The sequence below is a fragment of the Neolamprologus multifasciatus genome, chromosome 3, assembly GCF_963576455.1.
Source record: "Neolamprologus multifasciatus chromosome 3, fNeoMul1.2, whole genome shotgun sequence".
Taxonomy (NCBI): Eukaryota; Metazoa; Chordata; class Actinopteri; order Cichliformes; family Cichlidae; genus Neolamprologus; species Neolamprologus multifasciatus.
In genome coordinates, this window is record NC_140441.1 from 10,676,117 (window position 1) to 10,702,127 (window position 26,011).

At 41.2% G+C, this 26,011-nt stretch overlaps 1 protein-coding gene across 2 annotated transcripts; it reads right to left on the reverse strand.

Annotated features, from left to right (window-relative positions):
- Nucleotides 1-1,009: 1,009 nt before the first annotated feature.
- Nucleotides 1,010-25,493, reverse strand: LOC146521551 (alpha-2,8-sialyltransferase 8E-like). Of its 2 annotated transcripts, XR_014873331.1 has the most exons (8): nt 24,801-25,493; nt 14,754-14,825; nt 14,587-14,661; nt 7,265-7,406; nt 4,894-5,006; nt 4,723-4,815; nt 3,817-4,644; nt 1,010-2,757 (listed from the first exon to the last, which is right to left on the reverse strand). XR_014873331.1 is itself a non-coding variant. In XM_085155089.1 (7 exons), exons 1-7 carry the CDS (start codon nt 24,884-24,886, stop codon nt 4,167-4,169), a joined length of 1,059 nt encoding a protein of 352 aa, XP_085011215.1. In that variant the 5' UTR covers nt 24,887-25,493; the 3' UTR covers nt 1,010-4,166. The 2 variants fall into 2 exon arrangements, 1 of the variants encoding a protein (XP_085011215.1); XM_085155089.1 differs by having other exon boundaries at nt 1,010-4,644.
- Between the last annotated feature and the right edge of the window lie 518 nt (nt 25,494-26,011).

Sequence of the window (26,011 nt, forward strand, 5' to 3'; positions counted from 1 at the left end):
AGGTGTTCGTTATGGCCAAACTGTGATTAGCACAGAAGTCCAATAACAAAACACCGCTCGGGTTCAGATCAGGGAGGCCGTTCCTCCCAATCACGCCCCTTCAGGTCTCGATGTCGTTACCCACGTGAGCAAGTCTCCCAGCAGGACAACAGAGTCTCCAGGTGGAGCATCTTCCAGCACCCCCCCCCCCCCCCCCCCCAGAGACTCTAAGAAGGCTGGGTACTCCGAACTGCCACTTGGCGCATAAGCGCAGATGAGCAGATGACAGTCAGGACCCGTTCCCCGACCCTAAGGCGCAGGGAACAAACCCTCTCATCCACCGGGAAAAACCCCAACGTACTGGCAGCAAGCCGAGGGGATATTAGAATACCCACCCCAGCCCGCCGCCTCTTACCAGGGGCAACTCCAGACTGAGACAGAGTCCAGCCCCTCTCCAGGAGACTGGTTCCAGAGCCCAAGCCATGCGTAGAGGTGAGCCCGACTATATCTAGCCGGTACCACTCAACCTCACGCACTAACTCAGGCTCCTTCCCCACCAGAGAGGTGACATTCCATGTCCCTATTGCCAGTCTTGGAAGCCGGGGGTCAGTCCGCCAGGGCCTCCGCTCCTGGCCGCCACCTGGCACACAATGCACCCGACCCCTATGGCGCCTCCTGCGGGTGGTGGGCCTGCGGGAGTATGGGCCCATGTCTCCTCTTCGGGCTGTGCCCGGCCGGGCCCCATGGACTAAGGCCCGGCCACCAGACGCTCGCCCTCGGGCACCCTCCCCGGGCCTGGCTCCAGGGCGAGGCCCAGGTAACCCTATCCCGGGCAGGGTAAACTGTTCCCTCTGTGTTTTTTTCATAAGGGTCTTCTGAATCGCTCTTTGTCTGGTCCCTCACCCAGGACCAATTTGCCATGGGAGACCCTACCAGGGGGCAAAAGCCCCCAGACAACATAGCCCCTGGGATCCCTGGGACACACAAACCCCTCCACCACGGTAAGGTTGCGATTCACGGAGGAGTGAGGACTCCTTAGTGAGCATATTGAATTAACCTAATCCTTTCCTAGCCCCTTACCCTAAAAATGTGAAATAAATACATAACCCTAACACTTACCCCAAACCTAACCACAACCTAATTGTAACCCTAGCTTAAAAACAATATTTTGACAGACAAAAATGCCTTTACATTCTTGAGGACTAACAATTGGTCCCTACAAGTAGTAGCATGCAATTGTCAGTCCTCACAAAGATGTTTGAATAGTACACACACACACACACACACACACACAAAATCATACACAATGGTAGCAAGCAGTATGAAAGATACTTTGTCAGGTCAAATTTGTTTCTCTTTTGTATTCATGATATATATTTTTAGTAAAAATACAACATTTATGACTGATTTATAACTCTCCTTTATAAATTATAACCCCCCTGAATTTGTAATACCCAAGAGAGGAGTTACTAAGAAGGACAACGTATAAAATGAATCATAGATCAACACAAACCACAAAACTCAGAACATAACAAAACTATAGACAGATTGAACACCACATGCTATAAACCTTACTATAACTTAATAAGACAAGAAACAGCTGATTATCCAGAACTAAAGCACTGATCCCTCCCTTTAAGTTTAAATTATCACATTCATGGCTCTGTTGGATTCTTCACATTCACAGTTAATTTGAACATGAAATATTATTGAATTAATGCAGTGGTTTAACTATTTCATACAGTGCTTAACAACTTTATTAGCTTTTATTATCACCTGTCATAAAAACAAGAAAGACTAGTCATCATCATAAAGTGCTTCAATACGCCCCCTTTTCTTTTCAGTGAGTGAGGAACTTAAGTTTACTAGTTAATATTAATTTTTGAAAGAACAATGACAATGTTGGGATGTCCTCAGCTTCCTATCCACATTTTTAAGTACATGGATGCATATCATGAGATTGTTCTAGCTTCTACTTATGACTAAATGGTTGTATAATATCTTGAACTTGGAAAAAATGAGTGCATGGAACTATTAGCAGCATGAAATGGAAGACAAATTAAAAGAAGTAATTCTGCATGTATAAATTTACCTTTGCAACCTTCATCACCACTAACATGTATATCAGATTTTTAATGAGAATCTGAAACATGGCCTTTTTAGTGAATTGCCCACTTCAGTTTCAACTCAGCTTCTACTGACTGAGTGTGGATGAAAAACAAACTGATGCCGTTTTCTTAATGTTTAATGTGAGACACACAATTTCTTAAAATATGAAAAGTTAGCATCCAGTTTGCATCTAGAGGTGCAAAAATGTAATCATAATGAGCCTATTTGTGGGTTACATTCATCTGCAACACACCAAATCATTAATCATGTTCTTATTGTAGTGTGGCTCTTATTAACCATGCTCTATACAATCATGTTAAAATGGGCCTTACATCCAGGAATAACACATTTTTCATATAAAGACCAAATTTATGTAAATGAGTTTTTTCTAAATTTGAAATAAGGTATTAATGATTACCACAGGGCCCTAGTAGGGGTGGGCGATATAAACGATATACGATAGAAACGATAATAATTTGGCCAACGTTAGAGATTTTGACTATACCGCTCTACCGCGATAGCGCATGTTGATGATGTCATCAAGCTGGGTCTGTTTTGGTCGAAAGCATCGCAGCGGCTACAACCATTGTCATCTGCAAATTATGCCAAGCGACAGTCATAGCGAAGAGATGAAGCACTTTTGAAATACGGGGAAAGCCAAAAAGTGCGCTTCCTCCACTTCCGTAACATTGATTCATTAATGTTGAATTCTCTCACAGCTGTTCTATTCCCATGTTGTTGCAGTATATTAATAACTAACCTCGTATTGTGGATGAATAATCTCAGTTGTTCTCCTGACTGAAGTTTGCCCCGTGTATAGCATCCTGCTATGCGATTGCATTTGTCCCTGACCACCAGAATCCCTCACGTTAACCTTTATCGAGTGGAAAAAAAAGTTGGCATTCATCCTCCAGCTTCACTGTGCTAATGTTATGCTAACATAGCTGTGTCGCTAGCAGTCACGTAGCACAACATTATATACCAGGTAGTCCAACTTCAGTAACCCTGCAAACGCCACTGCTGTTTAGTTTTCTGTCTTCATTTATTTTGGAAGTGGTAGCAGAGCTGTTCGTTTTAATTAGTTTCAAAAATCTCTCAGTCAGAACATGGTATGTCATGTTTAGGTGGGAACTAGCGAGCTAACTTCCTGTTAACTTGTAACTCCGTTAAATTTAATAAATTCTGTTTTCATTGATGCCTGGATGTTAAACTTAATTGTTAAACCTGGTAAAGCAGCAACGCTGATGATTTTATTAAAGATGAAATAATTTAGACCGTTTTTAACTCTCAGTGTTCGTTTAACTTTGGGACCTGAAGAGGACGGAGTTTTGGACCCAGATTACTCCGCGAAGCTCCTCACTACGGTAGCCGTAATGCTCTGACAATCCATCAAGCAGTGCGGCTTACCAAAATTGTACTAAAACATTTTTAACAGATTTCTGCACGCCAAAATCGGTTCGAGGTCAGTGAGCACAACCAGAATTCATACATAAGGCACACTCTCGATTTTTGAGAAAACTAAAGGATTTTAAGTGTGCCTTATAGTGTGGAAAATACGTTATACAGAAGAAAAGAATATATTGCGATATATATCGTTACCGCACGTGCTTCAAATTATACCGGAATATGAATTTTAGGCCATATCGCTGGGCCCTAGGCCCTAGAATGGAGATCCTAAAAAAAATAGTCTCACAGATGCATCCTATCTTAATCCGTATAATACCATACAGGAGCCAGTTAGAACATACCAGCATTAAAGAGAGTTAGAGATATATTGTAAGACTGTTAAAGTAATATTTAGCCTTCATCACAAAAACACATATTGGATTTCAGTGCAAATGTCTTGGCTTTTGTGGTGGTCACTTGAATAAACTCTTTTTTATTTTGTCTGTGAAGGTTCTCAGTCATCCAGGTCATCGTAGTCAAAGCAGCTTGCAAAGAAAAGGGTCTGGACTTCTTTAAGTTGCTTGAAGACGTTTCACCTCTGATCCGAGAAGCTTCTTCAGTTCTAAGGTCAAATGGTGGGGAGTCCCAGATTTAAACTATCACTCTTTTTTTATTTTATTCCATCATATAAACTAGACCTGACTTGATTTACAGTCTTCAAGATGAAGCTTGAGAATGCCCTTGTTGTGCAGTTGCACCCAGTAGTAAAACTCATCTGGCATTGCATGGACTCTACTATCATAGGGTACATTATCATAGTAGTGGTTAGTCAGGGGAAAGAGCTTATATGGATCATTACTAAATGGCCAGAATCCATAAAGATGAACTGTTTCACATAATTCCAAAGCCAGACTAATCATATATGCTCCAGTGCTAGGCCGACGTCCCTTTACCCCCTGAGATTTCCAGAATGTGTCAATACTTTGGAAGTACTGAGGGTTTGTGAAGATTGGTTGGATAGGAATTTCCATGTCCTCAATGGCATACACAGCCCGCTGACACACTGCACGAGTACCACCAGAAGAGAAGCAAGGAAAGAGGAGCAGGGAGTTGCCATACTGGTGGAGACTGTCTACAAACGCCCGTCGACGTGCCATCAGTGACCCATACCTGCAAATTAATATATTAGTTAAAGAAACTAGACAAAACTAAGAGGTCAGTTCAATGTTAGAGTCACTCTTGGCTCACTTCTTTATTAAGATGCTTGGGTTTGCTGTCACAAGGTTAGTCTTCATGCCAATATCACTCTTAAATTCATTTTCCAGAGGAGGAAGGTTGCACCTGAAAAAACAACAACAAAATATTACTTACAGAGAGAAGAATCCGCATCGTGATTTTTGTTCTTGACATCTTTCTCACCTAATAACAAAATCAGTTGAATCAATCATTTTTCCACAGCCGCTGTTTGTTAGAATCCCACCGTTCCCAACAACTGAACAAGTGTCCCATCTCTTTTTTGAGAAAGGATTCTCCTGGAATTGACACCAACAGATTATAAATTAAAAAAGAGCAACATTTAAACAGTTTGAAATGTACTTTGTGTGAAAGACAAGTGCTCGCTGAATTTAATGGAAGATGGCAAACATGTAGGAAGAGGTCAGTGATAAGGTTATCACGTTAAAACCTTCAGGGAAATGTATAGACCTGTTTAATCCGATTGCCTTTAAAACATTAGAACTGAATTATCAGTTGCTTGGAATCGAAATCTTTCATGATATCATTATATATGTGATATTACATATACGGTGGTTAGTTCTAGTTACTGTGCAAACCCCTTTGTCATTGAAAACAATGGATTCATGAGGTCCCTGTTATCAAAATCTGTTTTGAAAGTCAGTCTCTTTTTAAGTCCAAGTGAATCTTTGGCCCAGTATTTGTGAATCTCTCCTAGAATAGAAGGAGACAATAAGTGTAGGGCATACTTGAAAGTTGAAGTTTAAAATGATAGATAAAACAAGAAGCACTCTGACACCACAAACCAAGGCAACCTACCTTCTGGGCAGTGTTTACTTTCAACAGAATAGTACTGGATATTATATATATTAGTTTTGTTTTTGTTTGTTTTGTACTGCAGTAAAACTTAGATTAGGATTACATGACAAATGTTTATGTGGATTTTATTTTTACACAAACATTATTTAAGAGTAGGTAAATATCTGTATAATAAATTGAGCTTGTTAAATATTATTGTGCCACAGTAAATCTTTAAATATGTCAGCTAATTCTTTACATTCTTTCTGTTAAAGATTTTAGGTCAATTTGAAAGAGAAGCAGATGTGAAATGTAAAGGTTAGGTCAAATGATATTTGGAAACTATAATCCCCATATACCAATATCACTTCCTAAATGTTGCAAGTGCAAACACAAGCAGTTAGTTTTCAAGAAAAAAGCCACTTTATACAAGTTTGACCTTATTTGAGCTTGAAGAAGGAGTCAAAGGTCCAAACTAATGTGAAACTTAGTGAAACCCCCATATAATTCCTTACATGGGGCGATCAAGGCTCAAGAGTTGGCAGTTCGTCTTGTAATCGGAAGGTTGAGCCCCGGCTCAGACAGTGTCGGTCGTTGTGTCCTTGGGCAAGACACTTCACCTGTTGCCTACTGGTGGTGGTCAGAGGGCACCAGTGTCCGGCAGCCTCGCCTCTGTCAGTGTGCCCCTGGGCGGCTGTGGCTACAATGTAGCTTGCCATCACGAGTGTGTGAATGGGTGGATGACTGAACGTGTAAAGCGCTTTGGGGTCCTTAGGGACTGAGTAAAGTGCTATACAAATACAGGCCATACAATTGACCTTCAAGGAATGTGACTTTTTAAATCTTTATATGGTACTCTTTATATATTGACAATATAAACCACACATATAGGAATCATTGATTATAAGTTATATGTTTTTTGTTTTGTTTTGTTTTGTTTTGTTTTGTTTTGTTTTGTTTTGTTTTGTTTTGTTTTGTTTTGTTTTGTTTTTTTTGGGGGGGAGGGGGGTTGTCAGTTTTCAACCAGTAAATCATTAACTTAGACTTGAAGACCTTGGTGGATTTTTTTTTAGTATACTGACAAATTTGTAGGTGGCTGTGGCTCAGGTGGTAGAGCAGATCAGCTACTGATCAGAAGTTTGGTGGTTCGATCCTAAGCTTCCTCAGTCTGCATGTCAAGTGTCCTTGGGCAAGATAATAATCCCAAATCTCCCTCCGATGCGTTCATCGGAGTGTGACTGTGTGTGAATACTGTGTGCTGTGTGCACTTGCGTTTAGAAGTGCTTGCATGAGTGGGTGTGAATGAGGCATGTTGTATACAGTGGAGAGTAGAAAAGCGCTATATAAGAATCAGTCCATTTACAAATATTAAAATGTATTGCAATTAAATATGCTATAAAGTTATAGCAGTGTTACATTTCGCACAGCCTGATAACTAAATTTCAAAATTAAGCTGTTGCCTGCTCTATAAATTAGCTAGTGAGTGTAAGAGGCAGAACTCAGGAAGAAACAAAGAACATCCACAAAGTTATTAATACAGATGAATTGCTACAAAAGTACTCTAGGCAGCTAATTTCAGAAGACACTAAATAATTATATTTGATTTAATCCATTAAGGGTAAAGGTCCCTGTTTATCAAAGATTTAACATGTGACTAAACATGTGATTTCAACACATGGGGATATCATGTTGGAACATTTGATGAATAACGAAGACCTGAAATTAAGAAGAAAAAATTAAGAATTTAAGAAAAACATACTTTTATTAAGATCTTGAAAAGCTCTGGAGTCACAGGGATGACGGTTGTGTCCCTGTCACAAACAATCTTAGATCCCACTGGAGTGTTTTCCTGAGTGACAATGGCATTGTTGGATCCATTGCAATTAATTGTCAGTTGTAATCTTGAAAAAACAAACAAACAAACAGGACCGGACAAAAAATAAATAAATAAAGTTAGCTTTAGTGTTAAGTGGAAAGATTTGCAATCTTTAGAGTAAAATACAATGTATCTGTTTTGTCATTGTCATTTCTGCTAATTCTATATAAAAGGCTTTTATTTTATTTAAAACACTATAATGTGAGACATTAAATAGATGGTGGGACTCCTTGTCCTTATCTTGGCACAACATGTAATTAAACCCACTTCAAAACGACACTCACCAGGTGTTTGCAGTTTCTTTAAAACTTCCACGACAGAAGTTTCAAAGTATGAAAGGATGATGACTGAAAGCACACTGCAAAAGAATCCAAGAGTTTCTCAAGGCAAAGAAATTGATCTCAGCCCACTTAAAAGTTATTAAATGAAAAATTGATGCAGAAATGGTTTCTCTGGCACAAACTGCCATACAGGACACTAGCTTGTAAAACAACTGCTGATCACCACAGGCCTACTGTGGCACTATGTTAAAGATAGAGACATGAAAATAGTACCCCCCCCCCCCCCATTTTATTTTATACTGAAAGACACTTTCTTTTAGTATGACCACTGCAATGTCATTTTTACTGTTGTATAAGTTCCGCCAGCAGAGGGCGCTCGGTCCTGTACGCTTCGGTAGCTGACGCTACACTAGAAGAAGTAGTGTCAGCGGTGGAGAGGCAGGGTAAGGCCTGCGCGCCGAAAGAACTGATAAATCAGACATTTTTATGTCTTTACAGGTAAGCTAGGTGGTTGATAATATAAACAGATGTTATAAAAGTGACACACGGCAGTGGCAATTAATGATAAGTGTGTTGTTTGTGGCGAATGTTAAGCTAGAGAGCTAATTTCCAAGTTCATTCTGTTGTTAGTCTGTGCCGATCCAAGTGTTAGACTGTACCGAAACTCTTGTGAGCTCGGTGCAGGTATTTTTGGGTTAAAGCCACAAGATATATATTTTGCACAATAAGAGAAAATGTCATAAATAGATTAAAACAGTAGTAAAACAATATAAAACTGTAATCAGAGTTCACAATATTATTCATGTGTATAGTAAAATGTATTTTTGTGATTTAAGCAGTTTATAAAAGTGGTGCATATGAATATGAAACTGTATAAATTACTTGTAAAAAGTAATGTTTTCAACACTAGAAGAAGTAGTGTCAGTGGTGAAGAGGCAGTGTACGGCCCGCGCGCCGAAAGAAGTGATTAATCATACATTTTTCTGTCTTTACAGTTTTCTGTAAAAATAAATATGTTGCACGGGAGATGTGTTGGCCCATCATTTCAGCGGTGTAACACTACCACAGTCATGGATTCAGGAAGCATGGTTGCATCCTGTTTTAGTGAGGTCTACTTTCTATCTATTATTCCTTAGAGCAGTGTTTGTTGCTTTTTCCCATATTAAATTGGCTGTGTTGAATGATTATGGCTTATATTTGATAGAGGATATTTTTGTTTCAGAATTGTTGTCCCAGTTCCTTAAATAAGCTTCAAATGGCGAGGCTACTTGAAAACTATCTCGTTATTCTATCCTAATACCAAAAAAGTTCTCACTAAAAATCAATAGAATAGAATAGAATAGAATAAACCTTTATTATCCCATGGATGAGAAATTGTGGTGTTCCACAGCTCTTATAGCAAGGGGAATATAAAATATAAAAGGAAGACACAAAGTTTGTATATACAAGTAACAATGTACGGAAATATGTATAAAATGTGCAGGGCTATGTATAAAATGTACAGCGAAAAAACAAGCTGGTGAGTAAGATGACCAAAGGATGGTAAACTACGTTATAGAGTCTGACAACTGCTGGTAAGAATGACCTGCGGTGGCGCTCCTTCCTACACTGTGGGTGTCAAAGATTACTGCTGAACGAGCTGCTCAGTGCTCATACAGTCTCATGCAGGTGGTGAGCCTTTCTGTTGGAAGGCCACACTCTAAGTTATGAACTTATTCTATAACAGTAAATAATGAATAACAGACTTTGTTGGTCTCCCACAAAGCCTGCAACCCTCTGCTACATTCTAGCAGTCAGAACTTGGATTCTAAATACCATGCCCCCAGTTATGCACTTCTGCTAAAGGAAGAAATCCAGTAGCAAATTGTGGACATGACAAACCTTTATAGGAAACACTCAGTGTTAGGTGGACAAAGAGGAACTGTGGGCTTATGTAGGGATGCTCTTTTTGGACAATGTTTACATCTCAAAAAAAGTAATCAATTCAAATCTGCAGGGTGCTGCTGCAAACCCCTCTCATCAGAATTGGGCACTATGACTTTTGTATGGCCAGAAAGAGAAGCAGCACCACTTGGGAAGCTTACATGTAAACACCACAGTCTGTAAATTTGCAGCCCATGCTCCACTTTAGCTGGACTCCCTCTTTCTGTACTGCCTTTTGTCAGAAAATGGCATTTTTTTCATTCATTTATCCATCCATCTTCTTCCGCTTTATCTGGGGCCAGGTCGCAGGGGCACCAGCCTAAGCAGAGAAGCCCAGACCTCCCTCTCCCCAGCCACCTCCTCTAGCTTATCCGCGGGGACACCAACGCGTTCCCAGGCCAGTCGAGAAATAGAATCTCTCCAGCGTGTCCTGGGTCTGCGCCGGGGCCTCCTCCCGGTGGGACATGCCCGGAACACCTCACCCATGAGGCGCACAGGAGACATCCTTGTCAGATGCCCAAACCACCACAGCTGGCTCCTTTCGATGTGGAGGAGCAGCGGCTCTACTCTGAGTCCCTCCTGGATGACCGAACTTCTCACCCTATCTCTAAGGGAGAGGAAGCTCATTTCCGCCGCTTGTATCCGCAATCTCATTCTTTCAGTTACTACCCACAGCTCGTGGCCACAGGTGAGGGTAGGGACGTAGATCGACCGGTAAATTGAGAGCTTTGCTTTTACACTCAGCTCTCTCTTCACCAGCACCAATCCGTCTGTTGATCTCCAGCTCCCTTCTCCCATCACTCGCAAACAACACCCCGAGATACTTGAACTCCTCCACTTGGGGCAGGAACTCATCCCCGACCCAGAGTGAGCACTCTACCCTTTTCCGGCTGAGAACCATGGCTTCAGATTTGGAGGTGCTGATCCTCATTCCTGCTGCTACACACTCTGCTGCAAACTGTTCCAGTGCGAGCTGGAGGCCATCACCTGATGAAGCCAACAGAACCACATCATCCGCGAAAAGAAGAGATGAGATTGTGAGGCCACCGAAGTGAAAGCCCTCCGCCACTTGGCTGCGCTTAGAAATCCTGTCCATAAAAATCACAGAATCTGTGACAAATGGCAGCCCTGGCGGAGCCCATCACCCACCGGGAACGAGTCCGACTTATTTCCGGCAATGCGAACCAAGCTCTTGCAACGGTTGTATAGGGATCGAATGGCCCGTAGCAATGGGCCAGACACCCCATGCTCCCGTAGCACCTCCCACAGGACACCCCGAGGGACACGGTCGAATGCTTTCTCCAAGTCCACAAAACACATGCAGACTGGTTGAGCAAACTCCCATTAGATAAGATAAGATAACCTTTATTAATCCCACACGTGGGGAATTTGTTTTGTCACAGTAGGAAGTGGACAGTGCAAAAGTTATATAGCAAAAATTAGAATACAATAAGAATAAAATACTGTACACAACTGTACCGAATATAATAAAATAAAATACTATATACAGTAGAATAAACAGAATAAAATGTACAATAGGATAAAAATAGAATACAAATGCTTTATACAACTGAGTAAAAATACAACTTTGTCAGAAAAAGAGTATTGCACTTAGTGTTATTTCGCATGTGTGGATGTGTGTGTTTGATCAGTTGGAGTCTTTGTTGTGGAGTCTGACAGCAGTGGGGAGGAAAGACCTGTGAAATCTCTCCGTCCCACACCGTGGGTGCCGCAGCCTGCCACTGAAGGAGCTGCTCAGTGCTGTCAGTCTCCTGCATGGGGTGAGAGATGTTGTCCATCAGGGATAACAGCTTAGCCACCATTCTCCTGTTACTCACCACCTCTACTGGGTCCAGAGGGCATCCTAGAACAGAGCTAGCCCTGCGGATCAGCCTGTTTAGTCTCTTCCTGTCCCCGGCAGAGTTGTTGCCACCCAGGCAGACCACACCGTAAAAGATTTCATCCTGTATCTGAGGTATGACTAGCGGACGAACTCTCCTTTCCAGCACCCTGGCATAGACTTTCCCAGGGAGGCTAAGGAGTGTGATCCCCCTGTAGTTGAAACACACCCTCCGGCCCCCCTTCTTAAAGATGGGGACCACCACCCCGGTCTGCCAGTCCAGAGGTACTGCCCATGATCTCCACGCAACATTGTAGAGACGTGTCAGCCAGGACAGCCCTACAACGCCCAGAGCCTTCAGGAACTCGGGCTTGACCACATCCACACCAGGGGCTCTGCCACCAAAGAGTTGTTTAAATGCCTCATTGACCTCGCGCCCGGAAATTGGCAGGTCATCCCCATCATCCCCAGACTCTGCTTCCTCCTCGGAAGACATGTCAGTGGGATTAAGGAGGTCTTCAAAGTATTCCTTCCACCGCCCAACAATTTTCTCAATCAAAGTCAGCAGCGCTCCACCGGCACTATACACAGTGCAGGTAGAGCACCGCTTTCCCCTCCTGAGACGCCTGACGATTTGCCAGAATCTCTTCGAGGCAGTCTGAAAGTCTTTTTCGATGGCCTCTCCAAACTCCTCCCACACCCGAGTTTTTGCTTCAGCCACTGCCCGAGCCGCATTCCGCTTGGCCTGTCCGTACCTGTCAGCTGCCTCTGAAGTCCCACAGGCTAACCAAGCCCGATAGGACTCCTTCTTCAGCCTGGTGGCTCCCTTCACCTCTGGTGTTCACCATTTGGTTTGGGAGTTACCACCACGACAGGCACCAACCACCTTGCCGCCGCAGGTCAATGCAGCAGCTTTGGCAATGGAGATGCTGAACATGGTCCATTCGGACTCAATGTCCCCAGTGTCCCTCAGAATGCTGTTGAAGCTCTGCCGGAGGTGTGCGTTGAAGATCTCACGGACTGGGGCCTCTGCTAGGCGTTCCCAGCACACCCTCACTACTCGTTTAGGTGCACCGGGTCTGTCCAGTGTCCTCCCCCGCCACCTGATCCAACTCACCACCAGGTGGTAATCAGTTGACAGCTCAGCTCCTCTCTTTACCCGAGTGTCCAGAACATATGGTCGCAGGTGTGGTGATAAGATTACAAAATCGATCATCGACCTGTGGCCTAGAGCGTCCTGGTGCCACGTGCCCTTATGGACACTCTTATGTTCGAACAAGGTGTTCGTTATCACCAAACTGTGATTTGCACAGAAGTCCAATAACAAAACACCGCTCGGGTTCAGATCAAGGAGGCCGTTCTTCCCAATCACGCTCCTTCAAGTCTCGATGTCGTTACCCACGTGAGCATTGAAGTCTTCCAGTAGGACAACTGTCTCATGGTAGAGCATCTTCCAGCACCCCACCCAGGGACTCTAAGAAGGCTGAACTGCCACTTGGTGCATAAGCACAGATGACAGTCAGGACCCGTTCCTTGACCGAAGGCGGAAGGAACACACCCTCTCATCCACCGGAAAGAACCCCAACGTACAGGCAGCAAGACGAGGGGATATTAGAATACCCACCACAGCCCGCCGCCTCTCACCAGGGGCAACTCCAGACTGAGACAGAATTCATCCCCTCTCCAAGAGACTGGTTCCAGAGCCCCAGCCATGCATAGAGGTATGCCCGACTATATCTAGCCGGTACCTCTCAACCTCACGCACAAACTCAGGCTCCTTCCCCACCAGAGAGGTGACATTCCATGTCCCAATTGCCAGTCTTGGTAGCCGGGGATCAGTCCGCCAGGGCCTTTGCTCCTGGCTGCCGCCCGGGACACAATGCACCCGACCCCCACGGCACCTCCTGCGGGTGGTGGGCTTGTGGGAGGATGGGCCCATGTCCCCTTTTCGAGCTGTGCCCGGCTGGGCCCCATGGACTAACGCCCGGCACCAGACGCTCGCTCTTGGGTACCCTCCCCGGGCCTGGCTCGAGGGCGGGGCCCCGGTATCCCTATCCCGGGCAGGGTAAACTGTTCCCTCGATGTTTTACTCATAAGGGTCTTCTGAATCGCTCTTTGTCTGGTCCCTCACCCAGGACCAATTTGCCATGGGAGACCCTACCAGGGGGCAAAAGCCCCTGGAATCCCTGGACACATACCCCTCCACCACGATTCACGGAGAGGTTTTTTTTTTTTTTCTTCATTCGGACCAAGTATGTCAAGTATGACATTTTGTAAAAATGTCACACTTGAAAAATTCTAATGGTTCTTTAAAGTATCAACTCTTTGCTTTTTTCCCAGTGATAGCAGGGTCATTTTGGTAATTACAAGCAGAGCACTGCATCCAATTCTTGGCAAATAACACAGAAAATACTGAAAACAAAATGATTAAAAACAATAAAAAGAACCCAAATGCCCAATAAAATGTTTTCTGTAGAGCGCCATCACACTCACTCGCTCTCTTTTCTTTCAACAATCATTCATATTCTTTGGGCTGCTGCTGTGTGGGATTCCTGTAACGACCCTAATGTCACTGAAAAAGTCAGGAACAGTTGGAGTTCTTTCAATTCAACAAATGGTTCAGGAGTTAGGGGAGTTACAGATATTGAAAAAAATGGCAAAAAAAAAAAACCTGTCATCTGACACCAGCAACATTTTAGACTTTAGAAAGTTAGCACAAGATCTGGTTTAAAGACCTTTAGGAATAATGCTACTTTGTCTGAGGCTTTATCTTGAGTGGTTTCTATAGTCTGCCATTAATGTGGTGTTTGCTCAAACTCACATACTAGCTATAGGCAGTCCGTGCCAAAGTGAGTTAATATGTGCATGTAAGGAAATTCCAGAGAGCTAATTCTGTTCAGCTTGATGTTTTGAACTAAAAAGGTTTAAGTGAGTATCATTCATGCAGAATATAGTTTTATCAAATAATAATAATAATAATAATAATAATAATAATAATAAATATAAACACAAAACGTGACAATGATAGGTTTTTTGTGAAAAAATGTGTCCAGGTGTTTCCTTCACAAACATTTTTAATTTTCTTTTTTTTCCAGAGAATTTAAAAGGAAATAAAAATAATTATATCAGAATATTAGAAGGCTTTAAGGGTCTGATCTTACCTGAATCTGTGGGAATTCTCCTCATGCTTTTTCCATGTTTGATTGTAGAGCTTTTTTACTTTGTCGATGACTTCCCTGTAATGCACAAGCATTCAGGTACATATTTAGAAGTATCACCCATTCAGGGCTGACATGAAGGAAAAAGTTATGTCAGTTTTTGCTCTTACTTGCAACCTTTACAAAGTTCAGAGGGCTTTGGGGCATCTCTTTGAGGAGACGGTGGGTGAAATTCCACATAACTGTGACAAATAAAAGAGATAAAAAAGTTACCCTTTCTTGAACCCATTTTTTTTTTCAGTTTCCTTGCTCTTGTTCTTTTGTTTACATACGTTGGGAGATAATTTGTGATATTAACTCATTTATTATGCCTGATACTTGTTGTTATCTAACTGTAGGACAAAAATTCCAGTCTTACATATTTAAAATAATATTAAATGGATATATGAGGGTTTGGAAATGTAAAACTTACACTTAATGTCTTAATTCATTTGATAGATTTTTTTAATCAGATAAGTCATATTTCTCAAAATTTTGAAAAACTAACTCAAGTATACCAACGTTGTGTTATTCAAAGATTGCCATTGTAAACCAAGATCCAAAATGCAGACACGAAGGAATGCGAACAAAACTTAATATTAACAAAAAGTGAGCCATTTAATAAGGCTGATTAAAAGGGTACAAAAACTAAAGGCAGATGCACACTGAGGAGAAACTAAGAAGAACCAAATGCTAAACACAAAAGACAGAACAAAACCTTCAACGGGATTTAAAAAAACTGAACATGGAAAATCCTAGCACCGTCGAGGCATGGAAACATGACGAAGAACAAAAGACAACCGTCAGGGAGACACTGAACAGGGGAGGACAGAGGACAGAAGAAAGTTAGGACAGACTTCATGGCCCAACATATCCCAGACTAAACCTTTAAAAGTAAGTTTAAAAGTAAGTACTGAATATTATGTCACTTATTTACTTATGTCACTTATTTATGTGCAAATGTTTAATAACGAAGAACATTAAAACATTACTGTTGGCCACATGTTGGCAAATTTATGTGACATTAGCGATGTTTGTACTAACTTGGTTTTAAAGCCTTTACTTTAAAATATATGCCGTTCAATAGTCGACCTTAATCTCACAGAGAATGTGATGATTTTATGGATAATCAAAGTCAGTCATATATCCACAAACACAACAAGCTGAAAGTCAGTGATGCTGCTCAGTTTGCAGTCCTGAATATCACAGCACAAGCAGGATTCACTGCACTGTTAATGTTAGCTATGTTATATTGCTGCCTCTGTTCGGTGGTGTCGAGCCAAACTGACTTTAACGTGTAAAAGTATGAACATGTATGTTTGTGAAGGACTGCTAGAAAAGTTTAACATAACTAATTGTCTGTCCTGAATCAGTCTTATTAGGTAATGTTCAAATAATTGTATCATTCCAGTGTTTTCAGTGTGGGAGAAAGTACTCAAGGGGCTTCAAGTTACCCACTATGAAAGGCAGCAACAAGTTTAATGTTCAGAAACCTAAAGTATGTATCAGCAGCAGAATGGACCTAAAAATGTTTGTTTCAGTTCTATGAAGCTTTGAGTATTTTGGATTAGTAGCAGTGCTGTGTTTGTTGCATCATATTGCTGTAATTGTTTATATGCTTTATATATTCTGAGGTAAGTTGATCTATAGTGTTACATCATATTCTATAAGGATGTTATGTGTTTGTATACTTTCTGCCCAGTTTGACCCATTTAACAGAAGTCAGCCAGTTTAAGGCTCTGATATCTATTCTGTATGACTTAAAGCAGTTATGACATGGTCTGATTTTCTCACCCAATAAAGGAATATTTAATATATCAGTCTACTCTTCATTCTATCAGAAACAGTTATCACAGCTCGTACATTTAGTTTTTCCACATATATGTAAGCACTAAGCCAAATTGAGTAATGCCAACATAATAAAGCAACAATATTTGTCTATATATACCCTGTCAAAGATACTTGTCTTTGAGTGAAGATTTAAGGTGATAGGAAATATAAATAACTGCAACTTGAATCTTTAGTGAAGCTCAATATTTGACCCAGAGTTCATGTTCACTGCTGTAATAACTAACAATGGTTAATATAATACTAACTTTAATATTGGCCATATTATATTTACATCACCAAAGTGAGATGACTTTACTCCCATGAACAACATTAGCTAATTGTTATTTACTAACTAATCTTTACATGACTGTTCAGTACAGAAATGAAGCCCAACAATCATGTTTTTACTGTCCTGTGGTCTCAGCCTCAGATAGTTATTAAATCAAACAAAGCTCATGTAAAAACAAACAAACAAATGACAAACAAAAGATTTTGTCCTTCATTTCTGTCAACCAATGCTGTATTAAACGTTTCCAGGGGTTGATGTCATGGTTGCTAGGCAACCTGAGCAGCACAACAGAGGCTAGACCGTCCCATTTCACAAGCCTCACACTTCCGGCTTTAGCGGTCTTTGAGTACGCGGCCCTTGAGGATCGTTAAGGCTGCGTACTTTAACCCTTTAAAGCCGGTTGGAGCAGGCACGAGAAAGCCTAAAGGACTTAAACATAAACCATAAACATCATGGGTGATTACTAGGGGTGCAACGATACACAAAATTCACGGTTTGGTTCGGTTTGATACTTTGGTGTCACGGTTCGATATTTTTTCGATACAAAAAAATTGTTCATGCCTTTTTAATTTGTCATTTATTAAATTTTCACGGCACATTCTGCACCACATCTCTGTGCGTTCATCATTTGTTTGAAGCCAGCTCACCTTCTGCAACCACTTTTCCGCGAATACGCGCTTCTTTTGTGGTTCGGACCCCTTCTGACATTTCTTTGGAGGTGGAGGAACACCAAAGTAATTGCTTAAAGGAGCTTCTTCGACATCTTTAAGAGTTCTAAACAAATGTCTGTCCTCCTCCAGAAAATCTTATGTATACAAACACGCGTTGCAACTTCTTATCTTGTGCGCGTTTTTTATTTTGACAGCGAATGCGCACCTGCGGACCACTTATGTGCAGCCCTGGTTATTTAGCTCGTCATATTGCAGCCACAGAAATTCTTTTGTCCATGAAACCATAAAGCTGCACTTTCTTTTTGCCTTATAGTCTGATTTGACATAACTTTTCCGTTTTGTGGTAAGCTTTTCTTTGGCTGTCACTTCTTCACCCTGACCTGTCTTATTTGGCTCAGCAGAACTAAAATATATATCCTGCTGCTTTTACACACGCACTCACATAACGCTCAGCGATTCTCTGCGCGATCAACCTCTCATGTTTAAGCTTGCTGCGGGAGATTTCACTTGTCATGTTCGCATAGTAAGCTAACGATTGATAAGATGATGTCAGAGGAATTGGTGCGCAAATTATCATCACTCACCAATCAGTGCTGTCGCTCTCTATACACAGTTCGGGCAAAGTGAAAGCAAAAAACAAGCGCAAATTCAAACGCGATTTCAATATGTCACATATTGACAGTGGCTCACCGATGCCAATGACATAATTACCCAGCTACATTTCCGAAAGAATGCAAAAGCATTGACATATATTTTTCCTTCCTACGATAGGCCGACGGGCAGGGCAGAGATAGATTTTGGTAGCCCGACTGGAAAAATCGCTAGCCCCTGGACGTCGGGCTAGCGATTTTGCGAGCCCTGTATCTGATTGAGGAATCACTCATCTTTGGAAAAGAGAGTTTATTACCGAGAAATGGCTCTTAACAAAATAAAAGCTATACTATATGCTTCTTCTGGGCTATATTCTCAGCAGCATATTAAACATATCAGGTCCCCATAAGGAGAATCATGTGCTAACGGCTGTCTAAATGACTCGGGTAAAGTTTGTAGCATGCGTGCTTGTTGTTTTTGTCTACTTCCACTTGTCTTTGCACTAGGATGATATCGGAGTAAATGTGCAGTCATATTCGTTATGTTCCCACTAGTGCTGTCAGCGTAAATCTCGTTGAAATGACGTTAACGCCACAACACGGCAAATCTCCGTTAACGAGCTATCGCGGATCGCCCCGTGCGTGGGGCTGAACGGCCAACACGTTAACGAGCTAACTGCGCTAACACACTAGTTCCCACCCATGTAATTGAGCATTGCTGGCACATCCAACATACTGTTTTATTTTAGTCCATGACGTGCTTACCTTCAGGGTCATATATCACATGAAAACCAAAATAGTTCCAAACGCCACATCTGAATGAGGGTGGGGGAGGTTCAATTTGCCATGTTGCAAGGAGAGCTTAACGTTGGTGGCGCTGTCACTTGGTGTTCGCTCGCTCTGTGGTATAGTATCACTTCCTGTTCCTGCTCAAACACAGTGGTGTTTCTGAGTAGCTTATTTGCTTAGCAGTTTAATTAACAACTTTTAAATACATTCTTTTTTCATAGTATAATCTTCACGTGCTTCATCCGAAGCACACTTTCTGTGTACCCACTACCTAATTTATAGCCAAAGTATTCACTCACTGTCTCTGTACTGTTTCGCTAGCTTAGCTCGTAGCCGACTCGTTAGCACCATGGCTACTTCACCTGTCCCTTCTGCACTTTCTTGCTCATTGTGTCAGATGTTTAGTTACTCCTCGGCCTCCTTTAGCAGTAATGATATCTGTAACAAATGTAGCATATTTGCAGCTCTGGAGGCCAGGATTACTGAACTGGAGACTCGGCTTCGCACCCTTCACTCACCCTTAGCTAGCCAGGCCCCTGTAGCTGGTGCAGCCGAAGATAGCGTAGACCCTGCTAGCTGTTCCCCGGCAGATCCCAAGCAGCTGCGGAAAGAGGGCGGCTGGGTAACGGTGAGGAGGAAGCATAGTCCTAAACAGAAGCCCCAGGTACACCACCAACCCGTTCATATGTCTAACCGTTTTTCCCCACTCGGTGACACACCCGCTGGGGGTCAAACTCTGGTAATTGGTGATTCTGTTCTCAGACATGTGAAGCTAGAGACACCGGCAACCATAGTCAATTGTCTTCCAGGGGCCAGAGCAGGCGACATTGAAGGAAATTTAAAACTGCTGGCTAAGGGTAAATGTAAATTCAGTAAAATCATAATTCACGTCGGCAGTAATGACACCCGGTTACGCCAATCGGAGGTCACTAAAATCAATATTGAATCGGTGTGCAACTTTGCCAAAACAATGTCGGACTCTGTAGTTTTCTCTGGTCCCCTCCCCAATCAGACCAGGAGTGACATGTTTAGCCGCATGTTCTCCTTAAATTGCTGGCCGTCTGAGTGGTGTCCCAGAAATGATGTGGGCTTCATAGATAATTGGCAAACCTTCTGGAGGAAACCTGGTCTTGTTAGGAGAGACGGCATCCATCCCACTTTGGATGGAGCAGCTCTCATTTCTAGAAATATCGACAAATTTATTAAACCCCTCAAAATATGACTATCCAGAGTTGGGACCAGGAAGCAGAGTTGCAGTCTTACACGCCTCTCTGCAGCTTCTCTCCTCCTGCTATCCCCCCAAAAACCCATGTCCATAGAGACTGTGTCTGCTTCCAAAAAGACAAAAAACAAACTAAAAACCAGCAACAAACAACTTAAACATTTACAAAGAAAGAACAATACAGTATCCACATCTGAACCAAAGAGTAAAACAGTGAAATGTGGATTATTAAATATTAGGTCTCTCTCCTCCAAGTCTCTGTTAGTACATGACTTAATAATTGATCAACAAATTGATTTACTCTGCATTACAGAAACCTGGTTGCAGCAGGATGATTATGTTAGTTTAAATGAATCAACACCCCCGAGTCATTCTAACTACCAGAAATCTCGAAGCACAGGTCGAGGGGGCGGTGTGGCAGCAATTTTTCACACCAGTCTATTAATTAATGAAAGACCAAGACAGACTTTTAATTCATTTGAAAGCCTGATGCTTAACATTGTCCACCCCAGCTGTGAAACTAAGAAACCAGTCTTACTTGTTATCATCTATCGTCCACCTGGGCCTTAACAGAGTTTCTGTCTGATTTCTCAGACTTTATATCTAATTTAGTTCTGAGCTCAGATAAAATAATTATTGTGGGTGATTTTAACATCCATGTTGATGCTAAAAATGACAGCCTCAACATGGCATTTAATCTGTTGTTAGACTCAATTGGTTTCTCTCAAAATGTAAAAGAACCCACCCACCACTTTAATCACACTCTAGATCTTGTTTTAACATATGGCATAGAAACTGAACATTTAACAGTGTTTCCTGAAAACCCTCTCCTGTCTGATCATTTCTTGATAACATTTACATTTACAATAATTGATTACGCAGCAGTGGAGAGTAGACTTTATCAAAGTAGATGTCTTTCTGAAAGCGCTGTAACTAAGTTTAAGAATATAATCCAGCCACTGTTATCATCGTCAATGCCCTGTACCAACACAGAGCAGAGCAGCTATCTGAACGCTACCCCAACAGAGGTCGATTATCTCCAGTGAAAACTAAGGTCTCTAATCAGAAGTAAGTGACTCCGTGGTATAATTCTCAAACACGTAGCCTAAAGCAGATGACTCGTAAGCTGGAGAGGAAATGGCGTGTCACAAATTTAGAGGATCATCATTTAGCCTGGAGAAATAGTTTGTTGCTTTACAAGAAAGCCCTCCGCAAAGCCAGAACAGCTTACTATTCGTCACTGATTGAAGAAAATAAGAACAACCCCAGGTTTCTCTTCAGCACTGTAGCCAGGCTGACAAAAAGTCAGAGCTCTTTTGAGCCAACCATCCCTTTAACGTTAACTAGTAATGACGTCATGAACTTCTTCACAAATAAAATTTTTATCATTAGAGAAAAAATTACCAATAATCATCCCACAGATGTAATATTATCTACAGCTACTCTTAGTGCCATTGATGTTAAGTTAGACTCTTTTTCTCCAATCGATCTTTCTGAGTTAACTTCAATAATTACTTCCTCCAAACCATCAACGTGTCTTTTAGACCCCATTCCTACAAAACTGCTCAAAGAAGTCCTGCCATTGATTAATTCTTCGATCTTATATATGATCAACCTATCTCTAATAATCGGCTATGTACCACAGGCCTTCAAGGTGGCTGCAGTTAAACCTTTACTCAAAAAGCCATCTCTAGACCCAGCAGTCTTAGCTAATTATAGGCCAATCTCCAACCTTCCTTTCATATCAAAAATCCTTGAAAGAGTAGTTGTCAAACAGCTAACAGATCATCTGCAGAGGAATGGTTTATTTGAAGAGTTTCAGTCAGGTTTCAGAGTTCATCACAGCACAGAAACAGCTTTAGTGAAGGTTACAAATGATCTTCTTATGGCCTCTGACAGTGGACTCATCTCTGTGCTTGTCCTTCTTGACCTTAGTGCAGCATTCGATACTGTTGACCATAATATCCTATTAGAGCGATTAGAACATGCTGTAGGTATTACAGGTATTGCACTGCAGTGGTTTGTATCATATCTATCTAATAGACTCCAATTTGTGCATGTAAATGGAGAGTCCTCTTCACACACTGAGGTTAATTATGGAGTTCCACAGGGTTCAGTGCTAGGACCAATTCTGTTTACATTATACATGCTTCCCCTAGGCAGCATCATTAGAAGACATAGCATACATTTTCACTGCTATGCAGATGACACCCAGCTCTATCTGTCCATGAAGCCAGATAACACACACCAATTAGTTAAACTGCAGGAATGTCTTAAAGACATAAAGACTTGGATGGCCACTAACTTTCTGCTTCTTAACTCAGATAAAACTGAGGTCATTGTACTCGGCGCTGAAAAGCTTAGAAATATGGTATCTAACCAGATTCTTACTCTGGATGGCATTACCTTGGCCTCCAGTAACACTGTGAGGAACCTTGGAGTCATTTTTGACCAGGATATGTCCTTCAACGCACATATTAAACAAATATGTAAGACTGCGTTCTTCCATTTGCGCAACATCTCTAAAATTAGAAATATCCTGTCTCAGAGTGACGCTGAAAAACTAGTCCATGCATTTATTACTTCCAGGCTGGACTACTGCAATTCATTATTATCAGGATGTCCTAAAAACTCACTGAAAAGCCTTCAGCTAATCCAAAATGCTGCAGCAAGAGTACTGACAGGGACTAGGACGAGAGAGCATATTTCTCCTGTTTTGGCTTCCCTTCATTGGCTTCCTGTTAAATCCAGAATTGAATTCAAAATCCTGCTCCTCACATACAAAGTCTTAAATAATCAGGCCCCATCTTATCTTAATGACCTTGTAGTACCATATCACCCTATTAGAGCACTTCGCTCCCGCTCTGCAGGCCTACTTGTTGTTCCTAGAGTATTTAAAAGTAGAATGGGAGGCAGAGCCTTCAGTTTTCAGGCCCCTCTTCTGTGGAACCAGCTTCCAGTTTGGATTCGGGAGACAGACACTATCTCTACTTTTAAGATTAGGCTTAAAACTTTCCTTTTTGCTAAAGCATATAGTTAGGGCTGGACCAGGTGACCCTGAATCCTGCCTTAGTTATGCTGCAATAGATGTAGGCTGCCGGGGGATTCCCATGATGCATTGAGTTTTTCCTTTCCAGTCACCTTTCTCACTCACTATGTGTTAATAGACCTCTCTGTATTGAATCATATCTGTTATTAATCTCTGTCTCTCTTCCACAGCATGTCTTTTATCCTGTCTTCCTTCTCTCACCCCAACCGGTCGCAGCAGATGGCCGCCCCTCCCTGAGCCTGGTTCTGCCGGAGGTTTCTTCCTGTTAAAAGGGAGTTTTTCCTTCCCACTGTCGCCAAAGTGCTTGCTCATAGGGGGTCATATGATTGTTGGGCTTTTCTCTGTATCTATGAAGCGCCTTGAGGCGACTTTTGTTGTGATTTGGCGCTATATAAATAAAATTGAATTGAATTGAATTGAACTTCTGTCTCGATAGCTTGCCCTGCGCTCAGTGAATCTGCGTTCGACTACTCCGCCTAGGCTGCACTGTCGAGCACAGATCCACTGAGCGCTCAACACAGACAGCACCGTCAGAAGGAAAGTTGATAAAATAAATTTAAAATATTGTATTGTTCGATACATATGCGTACCGAACCGAAAGCACTGTATCGAACGGTTCAATATCGATACGAGTATCGTTGCACCCCTAGTGATTACATTTGATGTAATCACCCATGATGTTCACGCCTCTGGGACATTGTGTTTCATGTTGAGTTTAAGGACGAGTTTGTGTTTACTTTACCTTTTATGGTTTTATAGCTGTTATAGATTGTTTCTGCCAATGCTGTGGTGTTGATTTGACTTAGAGTTGTTGTGGTGGTGAAAAAGAGATGTTACACCATGAGTGAAGTTATGTGCAGGGTTAATGAAACCTTGGGAAGCGCAGTGCTGGTTGTTTTTTATGTGCTGAATAAAAAAAAAAACATCTTCAATGTTTCACCGGGGCTACAGCAACACCTAAAAGAGCATTCTAACTTCAAAGAAAGTATTGCCAAGAGAAATAATGAGCTGCCTAGTTAATTAGGAATATACTGTGATATAATGTTATATACTATGCTCAAGTTATTCATGTCATCCATTACCTACTCTTCCATAATGTTTGTGTAATCAAAGTAAACATGTCATGCAAGTCAAACCTTACTTTCACTGCACTATAAAACTTGTTTCAAATGAACAAAGAAAACAAAATAAATAAATACAAAATTAAATGCTATTCCCTTATAAGGAAATAATGCCCAGAGAATGAGCTGCCTTGGTGAAGATTTGCAGTGATCTGTGATGGTCTATGATGAGTGAATGACATGTAGGCACAAACACTGCCAAAAACCTAACGTCTTTAGTGTAGGTGATAATGTTTGCTTGGAACAAAGAGCGCTGATACAAATGTCATCCAAATAGCTACTTTTACTGTTATACTTTGAGTTCATTACAGAGCCTGCATTTCTTCACTTCTTTCACTTAAGCAAAGAAGTTGAATCATTGCTTCAGCTTTTACCAGAGTAGTTTTAACACAAATATGTGTACTTCTACTTAAATTAAGTAATCCTACATTAATCATGTATTTTTGCAACCTCTGGCTTATATTTGCCTTTTACACAGCTTCCCAACTGTTTCAGAATTGTTATTATTATTATTACTTTTTTGTAGTTTCACAGTGTCATAAGCTACTTTTGACCAGAATACTTTGACTAGTGACCTCTTGCCTTAATGTAAAATACAAAGGTAGTTACTCACTCACCTGTCCTCGAACGTGTACCAGATAAGAGTGGTCAGCAGACTCCCCAAAGAAAGAAGATTGATCAGAATTGAGAGCTTTTTCCTCATGTCGCTCTAGTGCTTCACTTTCTTCTAACTCAGCTTTTTCTAAGTACTTTTGCCCCGTATGTTTATATGTCTGTCTGCCTGTTTTAACTGCTTGGTGATTTATGATTCATAAAATAGGTAGGCATCTCAGTTAATTATTACTGAAGAAGTCACTTGGATGAGTGACAAAACATTTTTCCTAAGTCTAGATGAATCGAATCAAGTTTTGGGACTTTCTTGCCTGGATGATTGAGCATACATTAAGACATATGAGGCTGTGTGCCTTATAAAAACAAACAAAAGTCCCTCAAAGGTCATTTGTACGGGGACCATTTTAGGACAACACTAATGTTTTAAAAGTCATGGGCTCATGAAATAAACTGTGATTCTGTTAGAAGTTATTTAATTTATTCTGGGCGTATTGACAACTATAAGTGGACTACTTTGATACAAGAAGTAACAACAGACAGCAATAGAACTCGAGAATCTGCCTATTCTTTTTCATTAATGTTATCAAGTGATAATTGTGATTATGTTCGATAATGCACAGTACAGAAAGCTGTTATTGGTTAACTGGGTGAGTGAAATTTTTCTAAATACAAAAAGAGTTACAAAACGAGGCTTGACCTTGTGTCTTACTGTATCCATGGAAATATACTTCATGATTCTTCTACATGACATCCAAAACAAGTTTTTTAAGCCAAAAACTTTTAATATTCAACCTCATGATATTAGTTGTATAATATATTGTATTATTTTTTTTAATTAAATTCTCGAATTAAATGACAATAGACAGTGTGTCATTTTCTATTAGTAGAAAAGTAGAATAGAATATATAATATAAATAGTAAATTATAATCATTCAGTAAATGAGTGACCATATCATAGCCAATAGCACATGCCTAAACAGTGGGCATTCAAACAGTAAAGTCTTGAAAACATAGAAAAAACGTTTTGTTTTTAGCAAGGTAGGGGCTTTAATTCAGGGACAGATATATATACAGTGTTGGGGAATACATGTACCGCCGTTACGTATTTAAAATACAAAATATGAGTAACTGTATTCCGTTACAGTTACCGTTTAAAAAGGTGGTATTTAGAATACAGTTACTTTGTTGAAATAAATGGATTACACGGCGGTACTTC